General features: G+C 43.5%; 2 protein-coding genes across 13 annotated transcripts; one reads left to right on the top strand and one right to left on the bottom strand.

Annotated features, from left to right (window-relative positions):
* Nucleotides 1-501: 501 nt before the first annotated feature.
* unc93a (unc-93 homolog A) lies at nucleotides 502-15,203 on the top strand. 10 transcript variants are annotated; one of them, XM_087145620.1, is made up of 11 exons: nucleotides 502-581; nucleotides 2,637-2,929; nucleotides 3,503-3,647; nucleotides 4,582-4,758; nucleotides 5,675-5,802; nucleotides 6,631-9,472; nucleotides 9,952-10,640; nucleotides 11,240-11,360; nucleotides 12,098-12,251; nucleotides 13,435-13,702; nucleotides 14,042-15,203. In XM_087145620.1, the coding sequence occupies exons 7-11, from the start codon at nucleotides 9,959-9,961 to the stop codon at nucleotides 14,305-14,307; spliced, it is 1,491 nt and encodes a 496-aa protein (XP_087001746.1). In that variant the 5' UTR covers nucleotides 502-581; nucleotides 2,637-2,929; nucleotides 3,503-3,647; nucleotides 4,582-4,758; nucleotides 5,675-5,802; nucleotides 6,631-9,472; nucleotides 9,952-9,958; the 3' UTR covers nucleotides 14,308-15,203. The 10 variants fall into 10 exon arrangements, with proteins under 10 accessions (XP_087001746.1, XP_087001747.1, XP_087001745.1 ...); XM_087145621.1 differs by lacking the exon at nucleotides 4,582-4,758; XM_087145619.1 differs by having other exon boundaries at nucleotides 4,582-5,802; nucleotides 9,791-10,640.
* Nucleotides 15,204-15,785: 582 nt separating this feature from the next.
* LOC110988417 (uncharacterized) lies at nucleotides 15,786-23,103 on the bottom strand. Of its 3 annotated transcripts, none has more exons than XM_022251875.2 (8): nucleotides 22,798-23,097; nucleotides 22,081-22,326; nucleotides 21,469-21,591; nucleotides 20,517-20,701; nucleotides 18,896-19,096; nucleotides 17,969-18,113; nucleotides 17,202-17,296; nucleotides 15,786-16,654 (listed from the first exon to the last, which is right to left on the bottom strand). In XM_022251875.2, exons 1-8 carry the CDS (start codon nucleotides 22,820-22,822, stop codon nucleotides 16,550-16,552), a joined length of 1,125 nt encoding a protein of 374 aa, XP_022107567.2. In that variant the 5' UTR covers nucleotides 22,823-23,097; the 3' UTR covers nucleotides 15,786-16,549. The 3 variants fall into 3 exon arrangements, with proteins under 3 accessions (XP_022107567.2, XP_022107569.2, XP_087001753.1); XM_022251877.2 differs by lacking the exon at nucleotides 22,798-23,097 and adding an exon at nucleotides 22,669-22,789; XM_087145627.1 differs by lacking the exon at nucleotides 21,469-21,591 and having other exon boundaries at nucleotides 22,798-23,103.
* Between the last annotated feature and the right edge of the window lie 1,959 nt (nucleotides 23,104-25,062).

Raw genomic sequence — 25,062 nt, 5'->3', positions numbered from 1 at the left:
AAGTTTCATGTGTGGGCAAGTCATTCCTCCACATTTCCCCAGTCCCCATCAATTTCCGACATGGGAGTTACGCACCGTGTTTCAAGATTTTAAAACTTTAGTTCGTAGGGTTGCCTAGATTTACAAAGGAGGAATATCCAAATAGGCTGAACCTGAAACATGTTAGTGACAATCTATGTCTTTGTTTTAACTACAAAGACCTTGTAACTTGTGACTGGTCCTGTTCATGGTCTTGTGTCTGGTCTTGTGATGGTCTCGACTACAACACTGATTAAAATTGAGCCAATTTTGCGCCGTGTGTCATGTCGATCGGGGAGCTCGATTTTTTTTTTAAAGATAAATGGTTAAAATGCCATCCAACCAATATGCAGTTTACCTTTTGTTAATAAACACAGTACCAAAATACAAAAAAATGTTTAAAGGGCAAAGTTCATGTATACGTACTGAAAACATGAAAAGATAAAGAAGAGAATGTTTAAAGGGCAAAGTGCATGTATATGTACTGAAAACATGAAAGAAAAAAAATACCATGAATCATTTCTTCGCCGTAAACAGTTGCACTGGATCTGTATACAGTACCGGTAAGTTTCCTTTCCAGAGTCACTGCTGGAAGCCATGTTGGATATAAAGTACATGTACATGTAACTACTGGGGACAAGGTTTCCCTAGATAGCCTAATTGTGATCAGGATGTTTTCAACCAATGCTTGCCTGGTGGGTCGTTTGAACACAACTTACCTGTAAGGCTAACATGCAAGTAATTCCTTGCGAAACAAAACGTTGCTCAACACAAAACTTGTTTAGGTCATCATGCTCGTTCGCTCTTGGACATTAATGCAACGAACTTGTCTCGTGAAGCAATTCAGTGAATTTAATGTGATTGTTAGATGGCTTAACCAAAACGCAGTACGGAAACATGGTGCACAGCGTAAACATTTGGGGGAATACATGTATTTCAATTTGTACCCGTAACTGGTGAAGATACAAAAAATGTACATGCTCCTTTATATAAAACCTTTACATTGAACAAAAGCCAACGATGAATATCGAGCTGAACATATCAAACTGAATTCCGAACTGTAGCAACTGAAACTGTTTTTACATTAATCGTAGATGGACAATCAATTTATCATGAAGTCGTTTCATTCTTGTTTCGTTGATTTTTGGTGTTTCAGGTGTTTTTTTTGTTTGCTTTGTATATTTCAGCCGAAAACCATTTGTTTTCAACTGGATTGTATGTCTCTGTGAATGGTCTTGCGCATAAATATGTACACTTGGCCTGCCATTCACGGCAGACTTCCTCAGAAAGGTCTGGATATTTGCATTAAGAAACAAGCTGACTGCCAGTTGCCCTTGTTATCCTTTTTTTCTTCATCTCCTTCAGTGTCATTCAATGAACTGTGAACTGTGGAACTTTTAAAACAGGTCATATTTTCATGAATATTGAATCACAAAGAAACAAACAAAAATCCACAAAGAAACATAATTTAGGTAGCTTTATTGGGATAATTACCATGTTCTTTTGCTGTAATTTGATTGGCTACTATCTAGGTCAAAGTTTGCATATCTGAAGGTGGTGACAATCTCCTGCGTTTCTTGTGATGTTTTTTTGTGTTTCCTTTTATGGCCATGCCGGAGATTCTTTTCTTTGCTTGGTGACCTGTGCGACAAAGAAACATGATTTAAAGTATTACATGTACATAGAGATAAGAAGAATGCCTCGTCTTCTAGGCCTAAATGTCTTGTACAAGTTGGAACCTGTCCGACATAGAGCCTCAATGTTAAACTGCTACACTCTGTTTTTACATCTGAAAATACTGATTAGCTTTTCCATCCCTGGAAGCAAATGTTTCAGGTCTCATGCTCAGCCTCAATCTCTTTCTTTTCACTCAAAAGCCCGGAAAAGGCAAAGTACGAGTATGCTGAAATCTTACCTTGAACGGCTCATATCCAGTGATTGAGACAAATCCTCTGAGTTTTCTTCGGAATCTTCCCCTGTTGATCCCCTATCAGAGCAGGATAGTCCAGCTCTTCTTCTGGCAGATCAGATTGGCCTCCGTCATCAGCTGCCTTAAAATCACTTCCAGGGATTCTAGATAAATCTTGCTTCGTTTCATCAGCTGACATTTCTCCATCTTTTTCCAATCTCTCAGCTGTTTCAGACTTGACGAGGGATCCGTCAGTGAACGTTTTCAACACTTTGTTATAATGATTACCAATTGTTGAACCCTGCTGCTGATACTCCACTTTCGATTTTCAATGTTCGCCATCAGTGTTTACTTCGTGGTTCAAGGTCTCTCCAGTGCTAAGTTCAAGGTGCTGAATCCTGCTTTTATCCTGGACTGGTTTACATTCTTTCTCAGGGCATTTGGTCTTGGCATGGTTAATATCACCACTGTCAGCTGATGATTGTTTATCATCCTTTGGATTGTTATGACTTCTCTGATTCTTGGACATGTTCTGCCCTTTGGAGGACTGCTTGCCCCTGATGTAACCACAATTTCATACTTCGTGTTTTTTTTTCTCAAATGTACCCGACTTGCACCCGTCTGTATTCCCCCTGCGCCCACAATTTCAAACTTAGGTTTTTTTCAAGATGTTTCTTACTACAACAGTGGATTCTGCTTTTATTACCAGAGCAATAATCGTCCAACCTGACGTCAGTTCAGAAAATTGTCGGCACAGTTAGCCACGATCCAACCATTTGCCAGGGTGGACCTCAGTAGCAAATCAACGTCAACCCGGGGTTGGGCCTTCATCAAACTCCAGTGCCGACTACAGAACTACAGAACACGACTCGCTGTCTGATTCAGCTGGACACAGCTATTTCTGGCAAAGTAGATGATGTGTCTGTGGGGATGAATGACGTCAAACCGTACCTCAACTATAGGAGTCCGTCGGTGAGCTTGCCGAGCTTGAAAACATGACAAGTAAGTTTGTCTGAATGGGATATTTCTTTACAGCGCCTTAATTTCAAGACGTCAAGGTTTACTTTACTTGGATATTTCAAAGAACGCAATAGGCCGACATGATTGATAATCTACTTAATTCAGTCATAATTTTTCAGGGTGGATATTTTGCACACCCTGTTCATGTTCTATCGAGTGATTGTGTAGTATACTATAGCGTCTTGGCTCCTGTAAAGTTCTCGGTAGCAGTGCATGCGCAATGGCAGCTTGTGACACCTTCAATGTCTTCGTTGGCTCAGCTCAAGAGCCAAGACAGACGGTCTGGCCTCTGACCGTTCAACTGATTTCCGAGACCACTGCAGATTGCAATTTAGTCTGGTTGTGAAAATGTTCTTGTAAATAGACTCGGGTGCTGCTTATACAACCTAAATAGGCTCTATGTAAGCTACGAAAAAAAAAAATTCAAAAGAAGGGGAATTCTTTAATTTCTTGGGGGGGGTGGAATGGCAAACGTAGTTGGTATGATTTCGATATAGGCTGCTTACTTTTATTTAAGCAAGGCAAGGTAAGAAATGGATCTTTGGCACTCCATAGTTCGCATACAAACCACGCGCGTTGAGCGGAGAGCTTGCTGCAGCTGTTGGCCGAAGACGTCGACACGAGACCAGACGGAGAGTTCAGGTTGCGGCGACCACACAGCTATTGACGGCCGGTTTTAGCAGGTTGAAGCCATTGACTTGTGAGTGACTAGCTGTGTTTATAATGGCCACGAATATATTTAAGTGCTGGTTACTTTTGTTAAGTTTTGCTAGTCCCACAATTTATGGAACAGTTTAGATCTTTATTTACTCGTAATGAGATTCGTAATGTCTTAGAATATTTGCGATTCGAAGACCTAGTGTCGGAGTATCAACTTAAGCTGGCTGTTGTTCATTCACGATTTTTCCGGAAATTCTAAGTTTAAAGATATTTGTCTGTTTATAGAATCCCCCGACTAGAACGTCCCGAAGTCTGGCACCCTCTCTTAGTCAAATTGCATTTTGGGTAAATGTGATAACAGAGTATAGGTTTTACTGGAATCCCCTGCTCTTAGGAACCCCCTTCCCTTGAGGTATTCCCTCCCCTTGAACCCCTTTCTGAGTCACTACTCCTTCAACCCGAGGACTGGCAACGGCCTCACTGGTCTGGAGGGTTGAGCTCTAAGGAAGATCGATATCTGCCTTCAGGAGAACCAAACAGGGTCGTCTCAGGAACCCCCTTCCCTGTTCCCTTCCCTGCGGGAATTCAATCCTCTTCAGGAATTCCCATCCCTTGTACCCCTGTCCAATTAGGCCTAATTACGCTTTAGATCCTGCGGACTGAAAACTGCCCGGCACGGGTCTGGAGGGTCGAGCTCTAAGGAGGACCAATATCTGCCTCCAGGAGAACCAACGAGGGTCGTCTAAGGAATCCTCTTCCCTTAAGGAATTCCCTCCCCTTAAGGAACTCCCTTCCCTTGAGTTACCCATTTTCCTTAACGAACTCCCCTCCCTTAATTTCTCTTTACCCCTAATACATCATCAATTAAGGTTAACCAAGTGAAATTGAAAAGGAATAGAAGAGTTTTATGCAGGAGAAGAATTGGTGTGCCCTCGCCTATTATTTATGAAGTACGTCGTCCGTTTTGGAAACAGTGTTATGTGCGGCGACAGTCTCCAAACAAAAAAAATCACCCTAGGACCATCTTGACTGCTGGTCGTCCAGACGAGTTCTTTTAGACCGTCACGGTCTTCAACACGGAGCCCGGGTTTCGCCACTGTATGAACATATCGACTTGTGCCAATGTACTTCCAATTGGACGAAAGATGGGTGTGAGTATTTAGAGTTGGATAACTAGGCCTCTGCTAACCAAGCAGCCTTCATTGTCATGAGTGATGACACGACAAAATTGTAATTCAAATGTGCGCATGCATATGAGTATCGCTTCTGTGTCAAATGGCAATTCTCTGCAAAGAGCGAGTGGCGGCACTGCACTGATTCTACAACTCCAAGCGATCGTCAGCCAGCAAGTATTGACAACGATGGCCAAGACCATTTAACAAACAATAATTAGAAATACAACTTTCACAGGTGTTTGAAACATGAACATTTATTTCAGCACATTTCATATTCTTCTCTATAAAGGAAGACCTTCGAAATTGGTGCCTCCACTCCAGGACAAGATACTGAGCACATAATTATTTTGGGGCCTATTTTCATCCACATTGCCCAGAAAAATGGCAGTCCTTTTCATAGCCTATACACTTGTCTAGTTGAAGGGGGCCACCTTAATTCAAAAGCCCTCCAAAAGCAGCCAAACGATGAGTTTTATATACGTTAAGGCTATTTTGAGCCCATTTACTGGTAAGACCGAAAAGTCGGTCTCTTGCTTCTGTTTCAAACTTCTTTAACCCTTTCAGCACCATCGTGCAAAAAGGCACAAATGAAACAACCCCTTTGCATACCACAGTGCCAGATGAGAACGAGAAATTGCAACCCCTTGCTACCGACGTGCCATTCAGGAACAATCTTATCGGCAGGTTGTCTTATGAGTAAGGAAGCCCTCACTTGAACACCCTGATTGGTTGCTCGACGGTAGGCGGGCATCCTTTTACTGCGGTATAAGTTTGGCGTGGGTACGCCATGCAGCTACTAAACGAGCAATCACGGCCTAAACATGTAAAACGAAGACGTTTTGCAAGAATTGTTTGCCGATAGCGACTCCAACATGTCTTTTTCCGATGCTAGAGATGCCAGAGGTATGGACGACGCTCCAGATGATTTCTTGGCAGCAGCAAAGCCCGATTATCGGCGTGGGTGGAGCAAAACCGGACCTTCATGGCGGAAACATGGGAAGACAGCGCCCGAACTTACAGGTCAGCTGTCTAATGAAGATGTCGTTCATTTCCACAATTTCACACCTCAGTGTTCGAAACAATGCATAGTTAGCTTCTGAGGCAATTCATGGATGTCAATCCCGAGGGGTAGGAATTTATCCCCACCCACTTCCGCCCCCCCAAAAAAACCAAAAACAAAACAAAACAAAAAAACAAAAACCCAAACACCTCATGTATTAATCATAATCAGTAGACCTGACTAGCACGGAATAGGCCACTGCTGCAATTAACCCTTTTGACATTTGCAGAGCATTATGGGTTTGGATGACAAGAAATAGCGCAGCCCTATGGGAGAAGCGTACCTGCAAAACGTTAATCTATTTCCATTTTGTTCCGTACTCCAATTCATGCCATCCTCTTCTGACAGTGTTGCATTATTGATTTGCGGTGAAGATATTCATAAACTTCAAATTTGGCAGAAAAGGAAAGTTTGGGAAATCCCCTCCAATCACGCAAGTTTTTGTCATGGATTAAGCTTTGACTAAGAATATGAAAATTAATGCTCCAGCATTGTCAAAATCGAAATCATGACTTGTAGCTCATTCGTCCCGCGTTGACCAGTCACATTTAATTTCAGCCTGTACAGCGACTGGTGTCCAAACAAGTACAATTAAAGGCGATTTCCTCTTCTTACAAACATGTAAACAATTTTTATTCTTTTTTTTTTTTTTTTACTGTTTCTTGTATAATAAGCATCCTAATGATCAGCCAGAATAATCCGGGGGATTGTCAGGCAGCAGTAGGTACACCCCTAATGCCATACATGTTCCTTAGCAACCTAATGGGTTTTCCTTGTTTCTCTCACAGGCCACACTCACTGGAGCAACACATTCTCAAGAATGAACAGACTTCACGCCAGCGCAGATCTTCCAGTTATTTTTCTCGCAAGTGGTGTGGGAGCTACTGGTCACTGAAACCAACCGCTATGCTGAGCAGAATATGACACAGAAGTCATCACCGGGCCACCCAAGTCGTTGGTCTCCAACAACTATTCCAGTCTAAAATGATGGCCTTTGTAGCACTACTGGGTGTGTACGGGTATCAACAAGCGGCCTCACTACATGTACTGGAGCAACTTGGACACTGTGCACAGTGCCATCTATCTGGCAACCACGTCTCGCAACAGATTTATGGCAATTCTCAAATTCATCCATCTGACCAACAACCAAGTAGCTTTAAATACGGACACTACTCCTGACAAGCTGACAAAAGTCCGCCAATTTGTTCAGAAAATAATACCCTCGTTTTTTTGTAATTACAGACCCAGCCAAAACCTTGCCACTGACGAGACCATGATCAAATTCAAGGGAAGACTATCATTCAAACAGTATATGCCAAGAAAGCCAACCCAATGGGGAATCAAGTGTTTCTCCTTGAACGAATCTGAAATGGAGTTCACATGGGCCTGGACAGTGTACACAGGGTCACAAACACAAACATCAAGTGTCGACTCGAAGATAGACAATGTTGCTGATTCCACTGTAGTACCTCGACCAGTTCAAGTTGTTTGAAACTTGTCGATCGATTTGGAAATCAGGGACAGTGCACCTTTGCTGATAATTGGTACACCAGGCCTGCTCTTACTGTTAACCCAGCTGGGCTTTAGCTTTTGTGGAACTGTTTGATACAAGACTTAAGGAATTCCTCATTTTGCAAACCCCCAAGACTGTCCTATGGCTAAAGGAGATAAACACTGCTTTTATGAAAAGTCAGGACAACAAAAAAGCGTGACACACTTGACAAACTAACTATGATAACTGTAGTATAACTAATAAGCAGATTCGGCGTACAAACTCTCCCACAGGTTATCGTGACATCATCAAACCAAACACTGTCACTGAGTACAACAAGCATGTGGGAGCCTGAGGAACCGATGCTGCATCACAACAGTGCGTGTACTATGCACATGCTAACAGTCTCGGTGAAGTGGCGGAAACGAGTATTAAAACTTTGCTCTTCTAGACATGAGTTCAAAATGCAAGAGCGTATAATAGTCTTAACACCAACTTTAGACTGTCAAATCTTGATTTTCAACTCTATCTGATCCAAGGCCTGCTGTCAATGGGAAGAGTTGAGGTGCCGGTCATGTGCACAAGAGTATCCCCTGTATGTGAGAAGATGTACAACATATTCCAGGCAAAACTAGGCAAAAGCGCCACTTTGTTGTTTGCAGTACTCGGAGACGGCAAATCTGCATGATTTATAAGACGTGTCCAACCAATGTGTGTCATTGGATGCTGAAATTTCACTCCTAAGATTCCTTAAATCTGTCAAAAGTTTGCCGATTTGTGTTGGTTTTTATTTTATTTATTTATCTATTTATTTTGTTAGTTTTTTTAAACTGTTTTTAGTTGACTAAAATTCCCAATTACCCCCCCCCTTAAAAAGCTGTGGTAGAAACGAGCCAGCACGGTGCAGAGTTTCTCCCAACATTGGGGGGAAGGAGGGGACTGGGCATTCTCTCCAATCCACGTAGACCTCTTTTGTCATTTTGGAGTTGCACACTTAATTTTTCGGCTAGCGCTAACTAATAAGAATATTCGTTTTGTGAAATTCACTTGTGAAAACATTAAAGGCGGACTAAGTGACTAAGTTGATCTCTAGAAATTTGTTGTAACTACTCCACTGTGTCAATATTGGTTTATTACTCACTGCACAGTAAAGTCAGGTTATGCCCATACAATCTGTAGAGGGCAGTATGCCAGCATGGACCATATCAGGTTGTGGCATTCAGCTGATAATTCATCTCTGTGGGTTGGCCCAATAATGGGTATTAAGTTAAGGGGGGTAGCACAGAGAGGGGCTAGTGCTGAAAGGGTTAAGGAAAAGACGGGAGATTTCTAATTGATATTACATATACATGAAATGTCAAGCAAGACCCCTCGCCACGAGGAGTCTTGCTTGACACACACACACCCACCCAAACAAGTGTGTATTTGCCTGCAACTGGGGACCCCCTATTCAATGTTCCTCTTTTGTTTGTACTTTAACTTTTTTAGAAGACCACCCATATGTTTTGTACACAGTTGTCAATCGGGGACCCTCTGTCAATCGGGGACCTTATTGTCCGCTATTGTTCAGGGTCCCCAATTGAATGCAGAAACAAACTCACCCACACACAACCACACCGTGCACCTGTGATTGCGCTCGTAGTAAAAAAAAATGTGTTTTTCAATTCAATTTCGTTAGAGTGGTCTAGTCTCACGTTCCTGAGCATATTGGGTTTAGAGATCGAGCGGTAAATTATTTGGCCTCGATATTTATAGACCTTCGATCCCTGCATGTTTGCACTGATCGGCACTAAAGCTGTTAAACACCCGCCATCTGAGATAAGTTGAGCACTAGCTATCAACGAATGAATACCGAATATCACTGTCTTTGGATTTCACGATCTGGCGTATATCTGACGGTCTCGATTACAATTCTGACAACCAAGTGTGTATAGTATGTACAGAATCAGACAGCAGTTTTGTATGCCTTTCGTGAAAGTTTAAAAAGGCACACTCTCGCATTCATACTCGTCCCTGTGTAGCCTGGAGAACTGAATGCTTTGCTCGAAGGACTAACAGCTATTACAACACCCAAAAACTAGCTTAGAATCGCTCACGGCTGATCGATCTCGCGTGTGTCCGTTCGATGATAGACCCAGGTAAGCTCGGAGTTCATAAACCAAAACATTGTGGATCCAGGGTATAGGTAACGAAGTTAAGGGACAATCGACAAAAAATTATCCACGCACGATCCGACCAGCTACCGCTGTTAATAGACGAAGCAAAGTCTCGGTTTCAAAGCTTGCCGGTTGTGTATTTATTTTACATTTACCCCATTATGTGGTGTGGGTGCCAAGCTATAGAAAGGTTCAAGTTGATAAATCGTTGAAAGGAGATTTTTCCTTGAATATGACCGTCAGGGCCGCAAATTTGGACAGCAATTAAATAACCTATCAAAATTTATCCTCTCCACAAAGATATGGACGGGGAATCTGTGATCAGTGGTCCGGATTCAAACCGCGGACATCCTCAATACTTGTCTTTCCCTCAGCGACTATTACTGAAGTCAGCTTCACCAAAAAACTTCCGCTTGTTACAGAGTGTGCGATGACCACTTCACTTTTACTACTTAACACAGATCTACTATGGATGAAGACCAGAAGATAGAGCAAAGCACTTTACCGGCTCGAGAAAACGAAAGTGGTGATGGTCAAGTTGAAACACTCAATATCGACGAAAAGAAAAACGGCGCCAGGAGTGGGATCAGCAACGACTCTGCTGATTGGGGGACCCGACGAGTCCTCAAGAACCTTCTGATCATCTGCATGGCCTTCCTGTTTCTCTTCACCGCTTTTCAGGCACTGTCCAACCTTCAGAGCAGCATCAATTGCGACGCTGGGCTGGGCTTGGCATCCCTCAGCACCATCTATGCCACCCTAGTCGTCTCCGCCATCTTGGTCCCGTCCGTGGCCATCCGGCTCCTGGGTATGAAATGGACACTGTCGGTCACCATGCTCTGCTACTCCGTGTACATTGCGGCCAATTTCTACCCCGACTGGGGCACCCTGATCCCAACTTCGGCACTCGTCGGTCTGGCCGCCGCCCCCCTGTGGGCTTCAAAGAGCACCTACGTGACCACCATCGCCCAGAGATATGCCGAGCTAACGAGGAACACCAACAACGCCATAGTTAATCGCTTCTTCGGAATATTCTTCCTCTTTTTCCAGACAAGCCAGGTTCTAGGGAATCTGATTTCTTCATTAGTGCTACGACAGGAGGGAACGGAATCCTCGGGAGATTTTGTCTGCGGCTCTAATGACTGTCCTGGTAAGTAAAGAGGATGATTGCTAGGAAATAAATTTTATCCTCATCGATATCCTGCAGGCATAGACATTTAAAAAGGAAACCAGAGCAAACGCTGAAACAAAAGAAACCCTTAAAAAAGATGAATAGAAATGCAAATCACCGAGTTGCGTTAAACATATTGCAGCACTCCCCTCCTGTCTTTGATCGTTCATCAGTTTGCCGCTGCTGAGTGATCCACCAGAAACTAACCCCCTTGGAAAACGTGCTTTGCCCCCACCCCGGGTAAAATCCTGGCGCCGCCAATACCTGCAGACAATATATCTTTTTATGATTATTTGGGATCAATGCTACACAGATCGACTCATGTGTATCACTTTCCTACATAAACCCCAAAGATGCATTTTTAAGTATTGTACGCAGAGATTTATACCACCCAGACAAGACAAGAATGCAAATTGTTCTTGACGACTACAGAACCGACGCAGACAAAATGGTGGTGTGACACAGACAATGACACTTAAGGCAATAATGCTCCATGGAATGTCGGACAACGAGGACCCCCCCACAAATAATGAAGTAAATATGCTTTACAAATGTTCGCATGTCCCCCTTTTCGACAGTGACATCGAATGGTAGCGGCTACTGCGATCCGCCGGAGAAGACTGTCACCTACACGCTGTTGGGCATCTACCTCGGGAGTGGACTAGCGGCAGTGCTTCTCGTTTCCATTTTCCTCGACAAGTGAGAAGTAGATTTGTTCATAGAGGAAGGACACAGAAGGAGATGCAAAGTGTTCAATGATGGTCGCCGCCGAGTCAGACGAATAACAGAAAACATTCCAAAAATGCCTGATTACTGCCTGCACTTATCCGGACAATTTGATGTTGTCATGAGATCATACCAAGCACCAACAAAGGCATGAATATTCAATTTCCTATACCTCAGTACACTAAGTTTTAAATTAATAATGCAGATTACCATCGCCAAATTGCGGCGGCAATCATAGGGTACAAATGGGTTTCGTGGTTGTGAAACAGATGGTGCGTAGCAAGCGTTCGCTGCGCTCTGGCTATGGACATACCAGGCATGCTAGAAAGCGGTAATTGGCCAGATTTACAGCCCGGGCAGTTTATACTCGTTCTGTGTCCTTCCTCTATGATATGTTTAACTGCATGGCCCGCAAGCAGCACGGCTTCCACACTGATTAAACTCTGATAAAAAGCCCTCTTCCCAAACGAGGACAATGGTGGCACGCGGTCAGCAAAGACTATAGGCCTTACCTCTTCGTTCGTTGCGTTGCGTTAGAGTTGTCTTAAGCTGAGAACTAAGTCGGCCTCGTATTCGAGGTGACCATGGGGGTTGGGTAAGGGTTAGTGGTTCTCCGATGCTACGCAGGGTTTATTCTTGATCCACTTCCTATTAACACGACAAACACTTCTGTGTATACTTAACAAAATACACAAAATACTTTTGCATAGACTTAAAACAAGCCGTCGGACTCAGACAGAGAACCCCTGCCAACTGGTCATGGCCACCCTTCGACTGTTGAAGGACCACAGGATGTTGCTGCTTATTCCTCTAACGATTTACAGCGGGCTCGAGCAGGCGTTCATTACCGGCGACTTTACCAGGGTGAGAAGCTTGTCCTTAATTACTGCTGCCGCCGGTTGAAAGTGCTCCAGAACTGTAGTTGTCCGTTGTGTCATAGAGTTGTAATGGTCCTGCTGGTTGCTGCGTCCGATTTTTTCGCTGTCCAGCGGAACTTAAGCTGTTGCTGCTGCTGTATGTAGTTGCTAACTGTATGCTATAATGTGCAGCCGCCAGTTATTTGTGTTGTTGATGAAAACAGAAGTTAACAAAGAGGTTATTTAATACGCGCGATTCACAATAGTGCGCCTCAAAGAGTTTGCAAAGCGTTGGTCAATCACAACCTGCGAAATCTGTCGACTCTTTCCCAACTTCGTTCTCATGGGCACAATCTTGCCGCGCCATGTTGGTTCCCACCATGCCTTGCGCAATCTTACCCCTGGTCCTGTATAATTGAAATATCCCACTATGGGTGCGTTCGATTAGCTTCCCTGAATACACCAGTGTTACACGCAAGGGAAGCCTCAAAATGAGGGTAATCGAACGTTCCATCATGTACGTCCATGCACGAACAGTCCATCTGTGACGTCATTACACTCGGGCAGCCTCCAGAGACCCGCTCGCCAGCCGGGGTAGTAGTGGCTGACATCAGGGAAGGCACGAGGATCACGTGATGGCTAAACAAACGCTCTCGTGTAAGTTTGACTTACACATGTAAGCTAATCGAACGCACCCTATTTGGGATATTTAAATTAGGACCGTAGTCAGTGTTTTTATGCTCGACGCAGACTTACGCGTGCGTGATGAGCAAGAGAATACGTGGGCATGAGCGTGCAACTTTTGAAATGCACATGCGATTGACTTCACGTTTATCAATTCATCCTCAATAGCCAGTCAGCGTCATTTTCGTATTCTACACGACAAGGGGCTATTGAAGGAACGCGCACGCAGCCCATGGAGTCGAGGTTGACCCAGTTTCGAAACGCGCATTGGGTCAACAGATTTCGCGAATTGTGATTGGCCAACGCGTTGCAAACTCTTGGAGGTGCACTATTGTGAAACGCTCGTATTGCTGTCCCAAACTAATTATGCACTTTCAAATCCAATACGAGTAAAATCGTCTTCTTGGTCACATACCAACGCTGTACGTGGAATCTGTTGTTCCCTCTTGCAACATGTTAAATCCCACTGTGCTTGTTTTCTTTTCTACATTTTTAAAAAAATTCAGTCTTATGTAACGTGTACTGTTGGTGTCGGCTGGGTAGGGTACGTCATGATATGTTATGGCTTAACGGACGCCGCCTGCTCGTTCGTATCTGGTCGGCTTGTCAAGCACATGGGCCGGATACCACTCTTCACCTTCGGCGCCTTGGTTCACATGGCACTGATTCTCACGCTGTTATTCTGGGTGCCAACGAAGGATCAACTGGCGGTCTGCTTTGTCATTGCGGCGTGCTGGGGAGCGGCCGACGCCGTTTGGCAAACGCAGATCAACGGTAAAAGAAACTAATTTGCACGCTTGGGAAGAGCTGGCCATCAATGAAGCCGCTACAAGAGCATAAAAATCAACATGAAATTTTCAAGATGTATTTTTGCGTTGGGGAGATGTTAATTATAATTAACATGAAATTTGGATACATTTGCCTACTTCCTGAAACTCACATCTTCAGAAACCTGAAAAGCCACATTTTTTCTATGCTTGGCATAGATCAGTAACTTTGTGCACTGACGATAATCTACAAGAAAATCGTACTACAGCGAAGACAACATTACACTTCATCTGCACTGTTGCCCTCATCTCTCAATCGGCTAAATTTTGTTGTTTGCTTTGTCAGCCCTGTACGGTGTGCTATTCCCAGACAAACAAGAGGCAGGCTTCTCCAACTATCGGCTGTGGGAATCCTTGGGGTTCACCGTCTCCTTCGCCTACAGCAACTTCCTCTGCGTCTGGGTCAAGCTGGCCGTGTTAGCCACAGTGTTGGTCTTCGGCATCGGCTTCTACTACATCATCGAGATGAAGGTGCACATGCACAAGCAGTGTGACAAGGACCGGCGGCGGTTTCCCGTCGCCGAGGCTGGCCTTGGTCGCGATCTGACCTGATCATACCATGACTGGTGGATAGGATCGGGGACAGCGGAACTCTTTATACCTTACATTGCGTGCATGAAGACTTGACTGATGTTCCCATGTAACGAACAGATGAACTTGACATCGTGTTTGTAGGTAGAACTATATCTTATAACCGCGTAGGGTCCAGCCTCCTTGAAGCTTGAAAGCTTGTTTAAATCCATACGCTTTTGTCATTGTACAGCTGGTTATTTGCTCAATGGTAGCCCCTGATAACGGTTATGTTGTCATTGCATACCGAGAAAAAAATCATCATTTCATCACCAGTAATATAATTTTGATTTTAAACAAGGGTTGACAGCGCAACTTAAATCCCGAATGAAATCGAGAGTCACCATTATATATTTTTATCATAGTGCGTACATGCAACCAGATCCCTCTTTTCCTTCATTTTGTTTCGGAGCACATTATAGAAATTGTGTAACTTGTTATCGCTCAGTTTAACATAATGGACACTGTGCGGGCCAGAAAAAGTTTAAGGTTCCTGTCTGGCGTTTCACTCGATTTTTTTTTACAAGCGAGCCCAGCAATGATCTGCGTCGCAGAGTGTTTAAGAAGTGGTTCCCTAAATAAGGACCCAACTACAGAGAAGCCTTACTAGCACGGTGCAACATTACAGATCAGTGGCGGAAACTGTTTCTTTTCCAGTAGTCTAACGTTCTTTAGTTCTCGTTTTTTACAGATTGAAGTCTAAAAAGTGGAAACTCCTAAGGTCCATTTTACACGCTGTGTTGGTTTTGGTTTTAGTCCTTATAAAGATTTAGCATTTTGTTGTTAGGTCTTTTCAGTTTTTGTCCTTTCTTTTTTTTTATTTTTGGGGGGTTCTTTTTCATTAATAAATTCTGTTGTGTCCTTTTGTTGGAATCAAATATTGGTGTCTGGGTCCCTATTAATTCACTTCCCTGAGATCTGTCCCTCAAAGATCCTTGGTTTAATTAGTTTTTTTGTTATTTTGCAAGTTCCCCCCTGGTGTGCCCTTTTTCCCTGTTACAAATACAAACAAAAGATAGTGAGAATTGAGGTACGAAATAGTGACTCAACGAATAAATGCACAGGCACAGCTCAAATTGAACACTAACATGTCGTACTTGTGCATGTATACAGTTTGTGGGCAACAGAGCAAAATTTTTGCTGGAGCACGGAGGTACAAATCCTAAAATTTATGCATCCCAAACTGACAGAAAGTTATTACTTTTACCTTCTAGTGAACCTCACAGTCACAAGAAACCACACAAAGGATTTACTCACTACACCCTCCGGAAGAAATAGCCCTTTTTAGCTCAGCATATTGCCATGAAGAGAGCTCATGGCGCATTACCAAGATTGAAAGACAGCAGACTTGCCCCCAAATCCGTGCGTCTGTGTCAATCTGTGTGTCCTCTCACTATTCCTACGCTGCTTAAAATACCAAAATTATAAACAGAACTGAAGTAAACGTGCAGAGATCTCTATTTAAATGGGAAAGTTATATCTCCTTAAGCAATATTTATTCATTTTTCAGCAGGTTACTGCCTTAAAAGAATACAATTGGTGCCCTATTTTTGTTTGGCATAAATACAATGTTTACATTTCTTTAGGCAGTGATGAGTTGCTAAAGTATACTTTTCGGAGGCAAAACGAAATGACACATAAACTGGCTACCTAGCTTAGAAAATAAATTTGGGTTTGGAAAAAGACTGGCTGTCTGTCCTATGAAATAAGGCAGTTTCCCACATTAAAAAGACGATTGTTAAGCTTTACTGAGTTTTTGGATTAAAAAAAAATACGTATTATTATCCCAAGATGAAATACTGCCAAGCCCAGAAAATTTCAAGTATAAAGCCAAGATGTGATCATCAACTTGAAAGAAAAATCTTTGGCTTCACCATCTTATATACGGCCCTATAGATACAAATAATAGAGTCAACTCGATCAGGACTCTTGGCAATTTTATCATTTGCAAGACTTTAAAGTATCTTTGCGAAAATTACAAGTAAACTTGCCTCATTTCATGATGCAACAACATTCAACAATTTAAACTGTTACACTAAGGTAGAGGGAGTACTTGTGTTAAAAACTTGGCAACACGGGTATATCTCAAGCCTTTTGAAAACAACATCACCCTCTATTGGCAATGAACAGAAGCAACAGGGAGTGCAAAATTGCTGTCATATACGAACCCAGCCTCTTTTTAAAATAGGTTAGCTGAACAGACACAAAAAGTTACCCAGGAAGGTTACTCAGATGGGTACTTCACGCCGGGGAGCACACACAACATCTCAAACAGCAGGTTGGCACCCAGCAACGCGGTAGTACCAAACGGGTCATAGGGAGGCGACACCTACAAACCAAATATGCATGACTCATGAAATCAGCACAAATGTATATGAACTACAGAGCCGAATGAAGACTACTTGTCACAGAAAATATGTCCTTTTGTCACATCCCATTCTCATATCCTAACAGCAATGCCCCCCCCAAAAGTCAGCCACCCAGGCATTCTTGACCTGAACTTCAGAGTGTATCCTGTGATCTACCCATAAGAGCCAATGAAAGATTCATCACGTGTAAGTTTGCATGTTTGTTCTCACACAGTGAGCAACTCCAACATATAAGTGCACTAGACATTACTCAAAAACAAATGGCGCATGTAGGTTACTTGATTCCCTCTTTTTTGGTAGAAAATCATGCGCCTGCTACTCCAGATTTTGACAAGCATCAGGAGAGAGTTTGACTCAGGTTTGACCCTGGTTTGACCGGGGCTGTCCCTGGTATCTACTACAGACATTATAAAAGAGGGATGAGGTGCCAATTTTCACAGTGAGGACATACAGGTTCTCCCAACAGAGCTGGCACTTTATAGTGCGAATTCGTCGGGTCATACTTACCTCGACCAGATCTCCACCAATGATGTTCAGCCCACGACAGCCGCGGATGATCTCCATTCCCTGTATTGGGGTCAAACCGCCCACTTCGGGGGTTCCTAAAGTGAATAATGTTAACAGATGAGCCAATTTGTGGATTTACAGGTGTGTGGCAAGGCCATCATGTGTCCGGAAGTATAGAGAAGATGAAGTCCCAAAACCACAGATATTAGAAAATGGGAGTTGGGGCAACTTTTTATTATGAACATATCTCAATCACTGCTATACATTTGGTGCATAGTCCTCTTTTCTGACGCTTGACACAGCTAATTTACGTGAAATTCACAATCTTCATATTGGCTCCTCCTGTATGCTTTGAAGTTTTTTGCAGCATTTTTTTGTCCTCTCAACATGGGCCTGGGGTGGATAATAAAATGGCCCATCCCCCCCAGTCCAAAAGCGGAGTGGAGGGATATAGAGTACTGAAGTGACTACATCACGCGTAGAATTGTGTGTGTAAAAGGCATTTGAACGACAATCTGCGCATGAACCAATTAACACGCGCATGTACTCCATTCATTTGCACTACACTTTCTGGCTCACAGTGACGTCACACTTCAGTACTCTATACACCATGCATCCAGCATGCATGACCGTACTCCCCACAGTAAGTGGTTTGTTTGTATCTGCACACCATGGAACTGCTGACTGAAAACTATCTGATCTTTTGTGGTACCAAAGGCCACAATGGTTGGATAAACATCTATAACAGGGTTAATTATTCAACCGACCTGTTCCTGGAGCAAAACCTGGATCTATTCCATCGATATCAAAGCTGATGTAAACAGGGGTGTCCCCCATCATTTGCCTGACCTCTGACATGAGCGGAAGGAGCGACTTGTGGTGACACTCCTCCATCCGAACCACCCACACTCCCTGTCAAGAGAGCAGAACACAAGAACTGAGCCCTAAAGTATGACAAAATAACCTTAACACAATGTAACACAGTACTAACAGACAAGGAGCGTTAACAACAAAATAGGAAAGTGAATTCTGAGGAAAACTTGAGGAAGTTTACTCCAACATAGCTCCACTGCTCCATGGCGCTCTTAACCAAAGCATGTTACACAGCTGTAATGAAAGTGTTTAAATACATTTGTTACAGCTTCCCCAATTCCCGGCAAGTACTATTCTTTTTTCCACAGCTAATGAGCAAGCAAATAAACTTTATTCACATTATAAAGATCATTGTTTAGACTGATCAGCTACTGAACAGGAATGGTTGCCAGATAAAAGTCTTTAGACTTGTACATGAAAACAGTCCAAGTATTCGTAGACTTTGCAAAAGGGAGTGTGCTGTACTTGTATGCTAATGACTTTGAACTTTTTATAGAGAGAACAAAGGGAATCGATTGGCATTCCCCTTTCATGTGGCCACCGTATTGGCATGATTGAGGGTGGTCTGTGTTAAATAGACATACTATTAACCCAAATTCCTGTTTCTTCTAATAAGCTATTTCACTTGTAGCTGATGTATGCATTTGTTCAGGTGAATATTTTTCAAGTTCTCTTCAGGTAATACCGGGATTTTTAAAGGATTTCTTCGGGCAATGTATAAAACAAATAATTAATGTTTACCTCTCTAACTGTTGAGTAACAACAATGGTGGGGAAAAAATACATGTAACTCCTCAAACAAGAAAAAAAGACTTTTCGTACCTGGTTCTTCTGCCACTCTGTGTCGTCATAAGTATGTTGAGGCCCCCGTAAACCAATCTGGACCATCTTTCTGGGATCGAGAAGCTCCTCCTCGATGGCTCGGTGGAAGGGAGTGCCGTGAGCTATCTTCTCCCCTAGCATTTCATCCGATGTGTCACCGTGGGCATCTATGTGGACCAGCCCCACGGTGCCATGCTTCTCCTGAGGCAGGTAGTTTGCGAATGAGAATTCAGGATTTTTATAGTCGGCTTCGGATACAGTGGTGCAAAGATTAGACGCAAACTGTTCATCAACGGGCATGTTTGAGTAACGGTTAGTTGTCAATCTTCCCTAGAAACATATATGCACAAACTCAATGCTCGGTACAGCAAAATCAAGAAGTGGTTAACAAAAGGACATCACTAAAATTTGCCATGCTTGGCTCTGTTGCAGAACTTCAATGCTTTTACATGCATAAAAATGACACAACGGGCGATTCAAAATAGTCAAATACATGAACAGTGGTTACAGAATGACTCAGTAGTCATTTAGCTGGTTCATAGCAAGTACAGCAGACTCTCGTTTTAACATAGTTGTAGGGACCAGACAAATTACTCAGTAATAATCAGGACTTTGATGTAAAAGGAGTGGGAAAACAAAGAAAAACATAAGAATTAAAGCAATTGGGCTTCTAAAACTCTGTTCTTTATAACAAGAGTGGACTGATCGTTGAAGTCTCAAAAGCATTTCAAAATTGTTGTGCTTGTTCACTGCGCCAATTTCTGCAGCAGCTTGAAGTCAGAACAGATCCACCGTCCCCAGTATACATTTCCACTCCTGAGGGGAGTTATTTCAACCAAGGAAGAGTACCATAGAACATGTGGATTCGAACCCCCAAACTGTCACACGTGAGTCCAGCAGGCCATGGTACTCGACACAATGATACGGCAGAAAGGTTCCATTATGAACATGAAATGGAGTTTAAGCGCACAACTTCTTAACCAACAATATGAAAACTATTGGATTTGACGGTGTACAACTTTGCTGTCCTAACTCCACAAGAGAGTTTCTTAGTTAAAACGCTTATTAAGCAATGCCTTTTTTAGATTTCTTATCAGTTTGAACTTTATATCTTGTGTCAACAAGAGGCTAGAGGTTGGTTCTCATTTTTCAAAATAAGTTATGACTACCCATCCATCATTTTCAGGAAATATGAGCTTCATTGTAATGAAACTACTAAGGTCAGGTTTTTCATTTTGTGCTTCCTCTCTGCACACTTAAAATTGCAAACAAAAAAGACCGTAGCAAAGCTGAGCTTACTACAATTACTTGCTTCAGTGCTCAAAAGCGGTGGCAGGCAAACCCCTGTTTGTTTGTGTATAAGGATTACCAGGAATTGTTTGGTGAAGGGATTAAAAAGGTAACAAGCTAGGAAAGGTGTTAAAATGTCAAAAACGAAAGGGCAGTGAAAATATGGCCTCCCTCTCTGGTGGATTGTTGGGGGGAGGGATAACAGGCAGATCCACAGGAGGGGGACAACTGCAGGGCCAACATGTCCCCCCCCAGAGAGACTTTTTCCGAAGAGAAGTGTATGTCTCATGGTAAAATTGTGAACTTATAACTTATGATGTATGGTGACAACCTTCACAGCCTGAAGTACTGGGTATGACAGGGTGTGGTCACCGCCAAGAGTTAACGGCTTGCAGCCAGTGGCGACGATCTTGGAGTAGGCTTCCTTGATCATGCGTACAGCCTTCTTGAGGTCATACAGGTTGATGTTGACGTCTCCGATGTCGGCAACTTGTATGCTCTCGAAAGGCGCTGCACCTGAATTTTTAGGAGGAATTGGGGTTTTTATTCAAGTCATGCAGAGTGCAGAGTATGCCCCCCCCAAGATTTTGGGCAATTCATGTTGTGTTACAAGTAAATGCGAGCTGAGGCTCCTTACAGGTTTTTCCCTTGGACTTTTTGTGACGTATGATCTTGCTGGGACATAGAAAATCAATTCCAACCTGGACCAACGTGTTGACCCCCTCCTTCAACGCGGGGATGGAGCGTGCTGCAAAGCTTACAGAGGTTGACCACAACACAATCATGTACATGTATGTATATTTTGTTTCTGCAGGTTGTTTTAAAAATAGGCATGACTGAATACTTGATGAAATGAAAGGTGGAATATTCAAATATTCAAGTTTTTAAATGGACAAATCTGAAGCCATCTGCACCCTTGGGTGGAACACACATGCAGGCAACTCAGCCACTTGCAATGTATTACTTTTGAGTGTCCTTTAAAATTACAATGTTCACAGGTGATCCAGGTAACCCATCCAGTATATGAAACATTTTGGCTGCCTTACAGTGGCGTAGCTAAGATTTTACTTCAGGGGGCACAATTAAGGGGGCACCAGCATTTTATGGGGGCACCAGCTTTCAATGGTGTGGGTTTTTTGGGGCAAGCTTTTGTTAGCCTTGTTCAAAATCCATTCATCGTTTTTTTTTTTTTTTTAAGGGGGGGGGGAAACCGCGGGGCACTAAGAATTTGTGGGGTGCACATTCCCCAAGGTCCCGATGTGGCTATGCCACTGCTGCCTTACCGAGGCTGTTGTAAAGTCGTATCAGACATGACTCGGTCCTGATCTGCCTCGGGCCGAGTCTGGCCCCTGATCTGTTTGAGGTTCCGGTATCCAACGGAATACCCACAAAACATGCGTCAAGTCCTGTTTCAAATGAAATGAAGACAATGCATGAATGTCACAGACACTCATCCATATGTGGCTACATGTCACAACTCAGCCCCATAATTTTTCTGTTGATAGAATTGTTACTGGGAACCAAGGGCACATTCACTTCATATTCTAAACCTGTGCAGATGTCAAGCTTAATGTTAATTAATGCAATCAGCTTAAATACATGTAGAACAGGCATAATGTACTGATGACAGTGTTGTTTACATACTGTATGTGCATTTTTCTGTGGGAGCTGCAGGTGGAGACAATGGATTTGAAACTCAATGTAGCAAAGCATCATAGTAGATCACTTTATGTACTAAGCATGAAATTATCAGTACATACATATAGGCCTAATGTGCATTAGGCCTAACACTACCAGTTTGCTTATAAATTGACAAGTCCTGTTTTGCTGTGCACCACATTGGGACTGCTTTGATTCAAGATTTCCAGTGTGAAGTAATTTCAAAGCAGGTTTACCTTCGGCAGTCTTCTGATATGGAAGCCTGAACATAGTTGCTATTCCCCCAGATCGCGGGATTTCATTCCCACTCAGGGGTTGATTGTAGTGATTGCAGACTGCTTTCCCAGTGAGATAACGTCGTGGACTGCCCTCCATCGCTGAGAAAAAAGAGCTGGCAGTCAGACGAACAATATGTTCCCATTTCGACTGACAGTGACACCTTTGTGCTGCAGACAACATGTTCTTGGCACCCAGATAAAGGCCTGCACAGAGCAATCATATGGCGTATACACACTGCAGCGTAAGTTGGGCAAAGGCCGAGTTTGAAATGCTACATGTAGGCCTAGGCAGGCTATAGTATACTTGTACCTTATCACCTTATGATCAGTGCATAATGTTTGACTTTGGTCGGCAGCATATGCAGATATTATTGTATTTAACGTTGCAGACAAGTTTCATCATAGTTCAGGGCAGTCAAACTAATAAAAGGGTAACTTGACTGTTGAGATGACTTGACTTTGGACTACACACCTAATTTCAGATAAAAAGATGATTTCAATTTGAAGCCTGACATAAGACCAGACCATTCTAGTGTCCAAACTTACGGGTCCAACAGTAGTGCACAAAACTATGGTAATGGTAGTGCCGATGTCAGTCTGGGAAATGCATGAACTGAGGAAAGGTTTCCCATGCATGTACATTATAGTCTACACGCTACTACACACACCACTTACCCCACTGGGAGCGCCCAATGATCATCTACAGGTAGATTATGCGGATTGTACACAGCGCATTGCATTCCACGTCGACCCCGTTGCGACATTCCCTTGAACCGCAACTTCCAAAGCACACTTCCAACTTCAGTCGCACATATAATCCGTACATTTGACCCACATAGACCCCCAACTCATACCGTATGTGTCCCGCCAAACCACACACCGAAAGCCTGTGTTCGGTCACGGCACAGCGAGGTCAATTACCTCCGCTCACCCTCAGTTTTACCCCGTAAGAATTACGTGTAGATTTCCAAGCCATCCAGAGACGAAGTATTGTTCACAACACAATGAACCGAAAGAGGCTCACCCTTTCCTTTCACTCGTTGACCAAGTCCCCCGTAGCTTACCCACGAACAGCCTTTCACCCTCCCCCTCCTAAAGTTCTCGGAAGTTATTGCTCTCCAGAAACTACAGCGAAGAACAAGTGTTTACAAAATTCCCCATAGACTTTCCTTCCCTAGATTTTTACATGTATGAATTATTCATAACGACCCCAATCCAGTGCTCCCATTGGCTAAGACGTGGCCCCAAAAGTCTATATAAACCGAACAGCTCCACCGGATGCTTCATCGATCGATCATGATTCCCGAGCGGGTAGCTTTGGAGAAGCAACTCCCTGACCGTTCGTGAGTGTATAGCTCCGATATGAACCACCTGTCTATCACTCCCGAATAAATGGCTCAGATTTGGACGAGCAGTACTTGAGTAATATCTAGCCTTACTAGAAGCAGTTGCTCATTGTAAATATCGAGAAGATGTAAATAATTCTTCGGAATAAAACAGAAGTGTGTGTGTAAGTCAGTCCAAAGACTCTCATTCTTTATGATAACGACTCCCTACCCCAAGAGAGACGTTACACTGACGGCAAGCGGTGGGATATAAACTTAAGCACACCATCGAACTTTAGCATGACTTTTCATTAATGAAGTCGTTCCACATCCCTCCACTGAGCGTATCTCCTCAACCTTGAACTCTGTTTTCAGCCATTGAAAATCAATCGTCATCATGCCTGGTAAACAAAGCCGAAAGTCTCGCAGATTGCAGTCACTGTATGAGGATGATGACAGTGGCATGTCGTTTCCTGGCCTTCAGGTAGAAAGTTCAGAAGTTCAAAAACTCAAACAAGAACTCGAACTCTTGAAGATTCGTTCAGTGGAGGCAGAGAAAGAGCTGAAACAACTCCGCGCAAACGCTGCGTCAAGCCCACCCAAGGCTTAGCAGACTAATGCCCGTGTTTCAACAAAATCTTCGCAAGATTCACAGGCAGTAACATCTACGCCAGACATTGTAGTCAAATATACAGCTGCAGAGCAACCCGAGTCCCATTCACCCCAAACACAGTCGAGTCATAAGCTGGATGTTCCTATCCCTCGCCAAGGCCGGGAGAATTTGACGGCACGAAATCATGGGAGGGCTTCGTCCACTGATGGGTCTCGCTAAGGCTTGCGGCTGGACTGAAGAAGAAAAGCTGTTCCGGCTTGTGAGCAGTCTGCGAGGGAAGGCAGCCGAGTATGTTTTCCAGCAACTTGATCCTGAAGCCATCGAGTCCTTAATCGACACCTTGACGAAGGAGCTTGGCAAGCGGTTTGGCGAACGCTAGTTGCCAAAGTACTACATCGCTAAGCTTGAAGCTAGGAAATACCAGCCCAAGGAGAAGCTGACGGAGTTTGTTGCCGAAATTCGCCGTCTCGTCCTCCGTGGCTACCCGACAGCGGATCCAGTTACAAGGGGGAACATTGCTCTTCGCCATTTTCTGAAAGGCTTCTCCAATCAGCAGACGGCAGTTTCCATCGGCATGACAAATCCCAAGTCCCTCGAGGAGGCTACAACGGCAGTCGAAACTTCCCTGAGCCTCCGTGACACCACGAGCTCTGGAAAGTCACATCGTGGCGAGCCCGGCCACTTTGCGAACAAGTGCCCTCAGGCTGAAACAGCGGCTTCTTTAAAAGATGTCGTCGTCATACAGCCGGGAAACTAACAAGGACCGTGCCGTCCGGCTTGGCATCGGTCCGTCCCAATGAACAGAACACTATCCAATTAAGAAAACAGCAAATTCAGGGCATATCTGCGTTTTTAAAAGTGCGGATGTGCGGCACACCAAGCGAACCGTTAGTCGACACAGGAGCGGCGGTAACTGTAGCGGACGTTGTGTTTGACATAAGTTTAACCATTAATTTTGATTACATGTGTTAAATATACGTGTACCAGTTTTCCTTTTATTTT

Source organism: Acanthaster planci, linkage group LG14, assembly GCF_054643075.1.
Source record: "Acanthaster planci isolate LZ-2023a linkage group LG14, COTS_SCS, whole genome shotgun sequence".
NCBI lineage: Eukaryota > Metazoa > Echinodermata > Asteroidea > Valvatida > Acanthasteridae > Acanthaster > Acanthaster planci.
The sequence above is the reverse complement of the archived record's forward strand: the minus strand, read 5'-3'. Positions and strand labels throughout refer to the sequence as shown.

Excerpts from the sequence above, each read along its gene's own strand:
- unc93a (XM_022251871.2), top strand. The coding sequence starts at position 9,959 with ATGGATGAAGACCAGAAGATAGAGCAAAGCACTTTACCGGCTCGAGAA. Across the intron at positions 11,361-12,097 it reads GTTTCCATTTTCCTCGACAA|ACTTAAAACAAGCCGTCGGA; the intron begins GTGAGAAGTAGA and ends ACTTTTGCATAG. Across the intron at positions 13,703-14,041 it reads TTGGCAAACGCAGATCAACG|CCCTGTACGGTGTGCTATTC; the intron begins GTAAAAGAAACT and ends TTGCTTTGTCAG.
- LOC110988417 (XM_022251875.2), bottom strand. The coding sequence starts at position 22,822 with ATGATCATTGGGCGCTCCCAGTGGG. Across the intron at positions 22,327-22,797 it reads CATTGGGCGCTCCCAGTGGG|GCCTTTATCTGGGTGCCAAG; the intron begins GTAAGTGGTGTG and ends TGCTCTGTGCAG. Across the intron at positions 17,297-17,968 it reads AGGTTTTGCTCCAGGAACAG|GAACCCCCGAAGTGGGCGGT; the intron begins GTCGGTTGAATA and ends TATTCACTTTAG.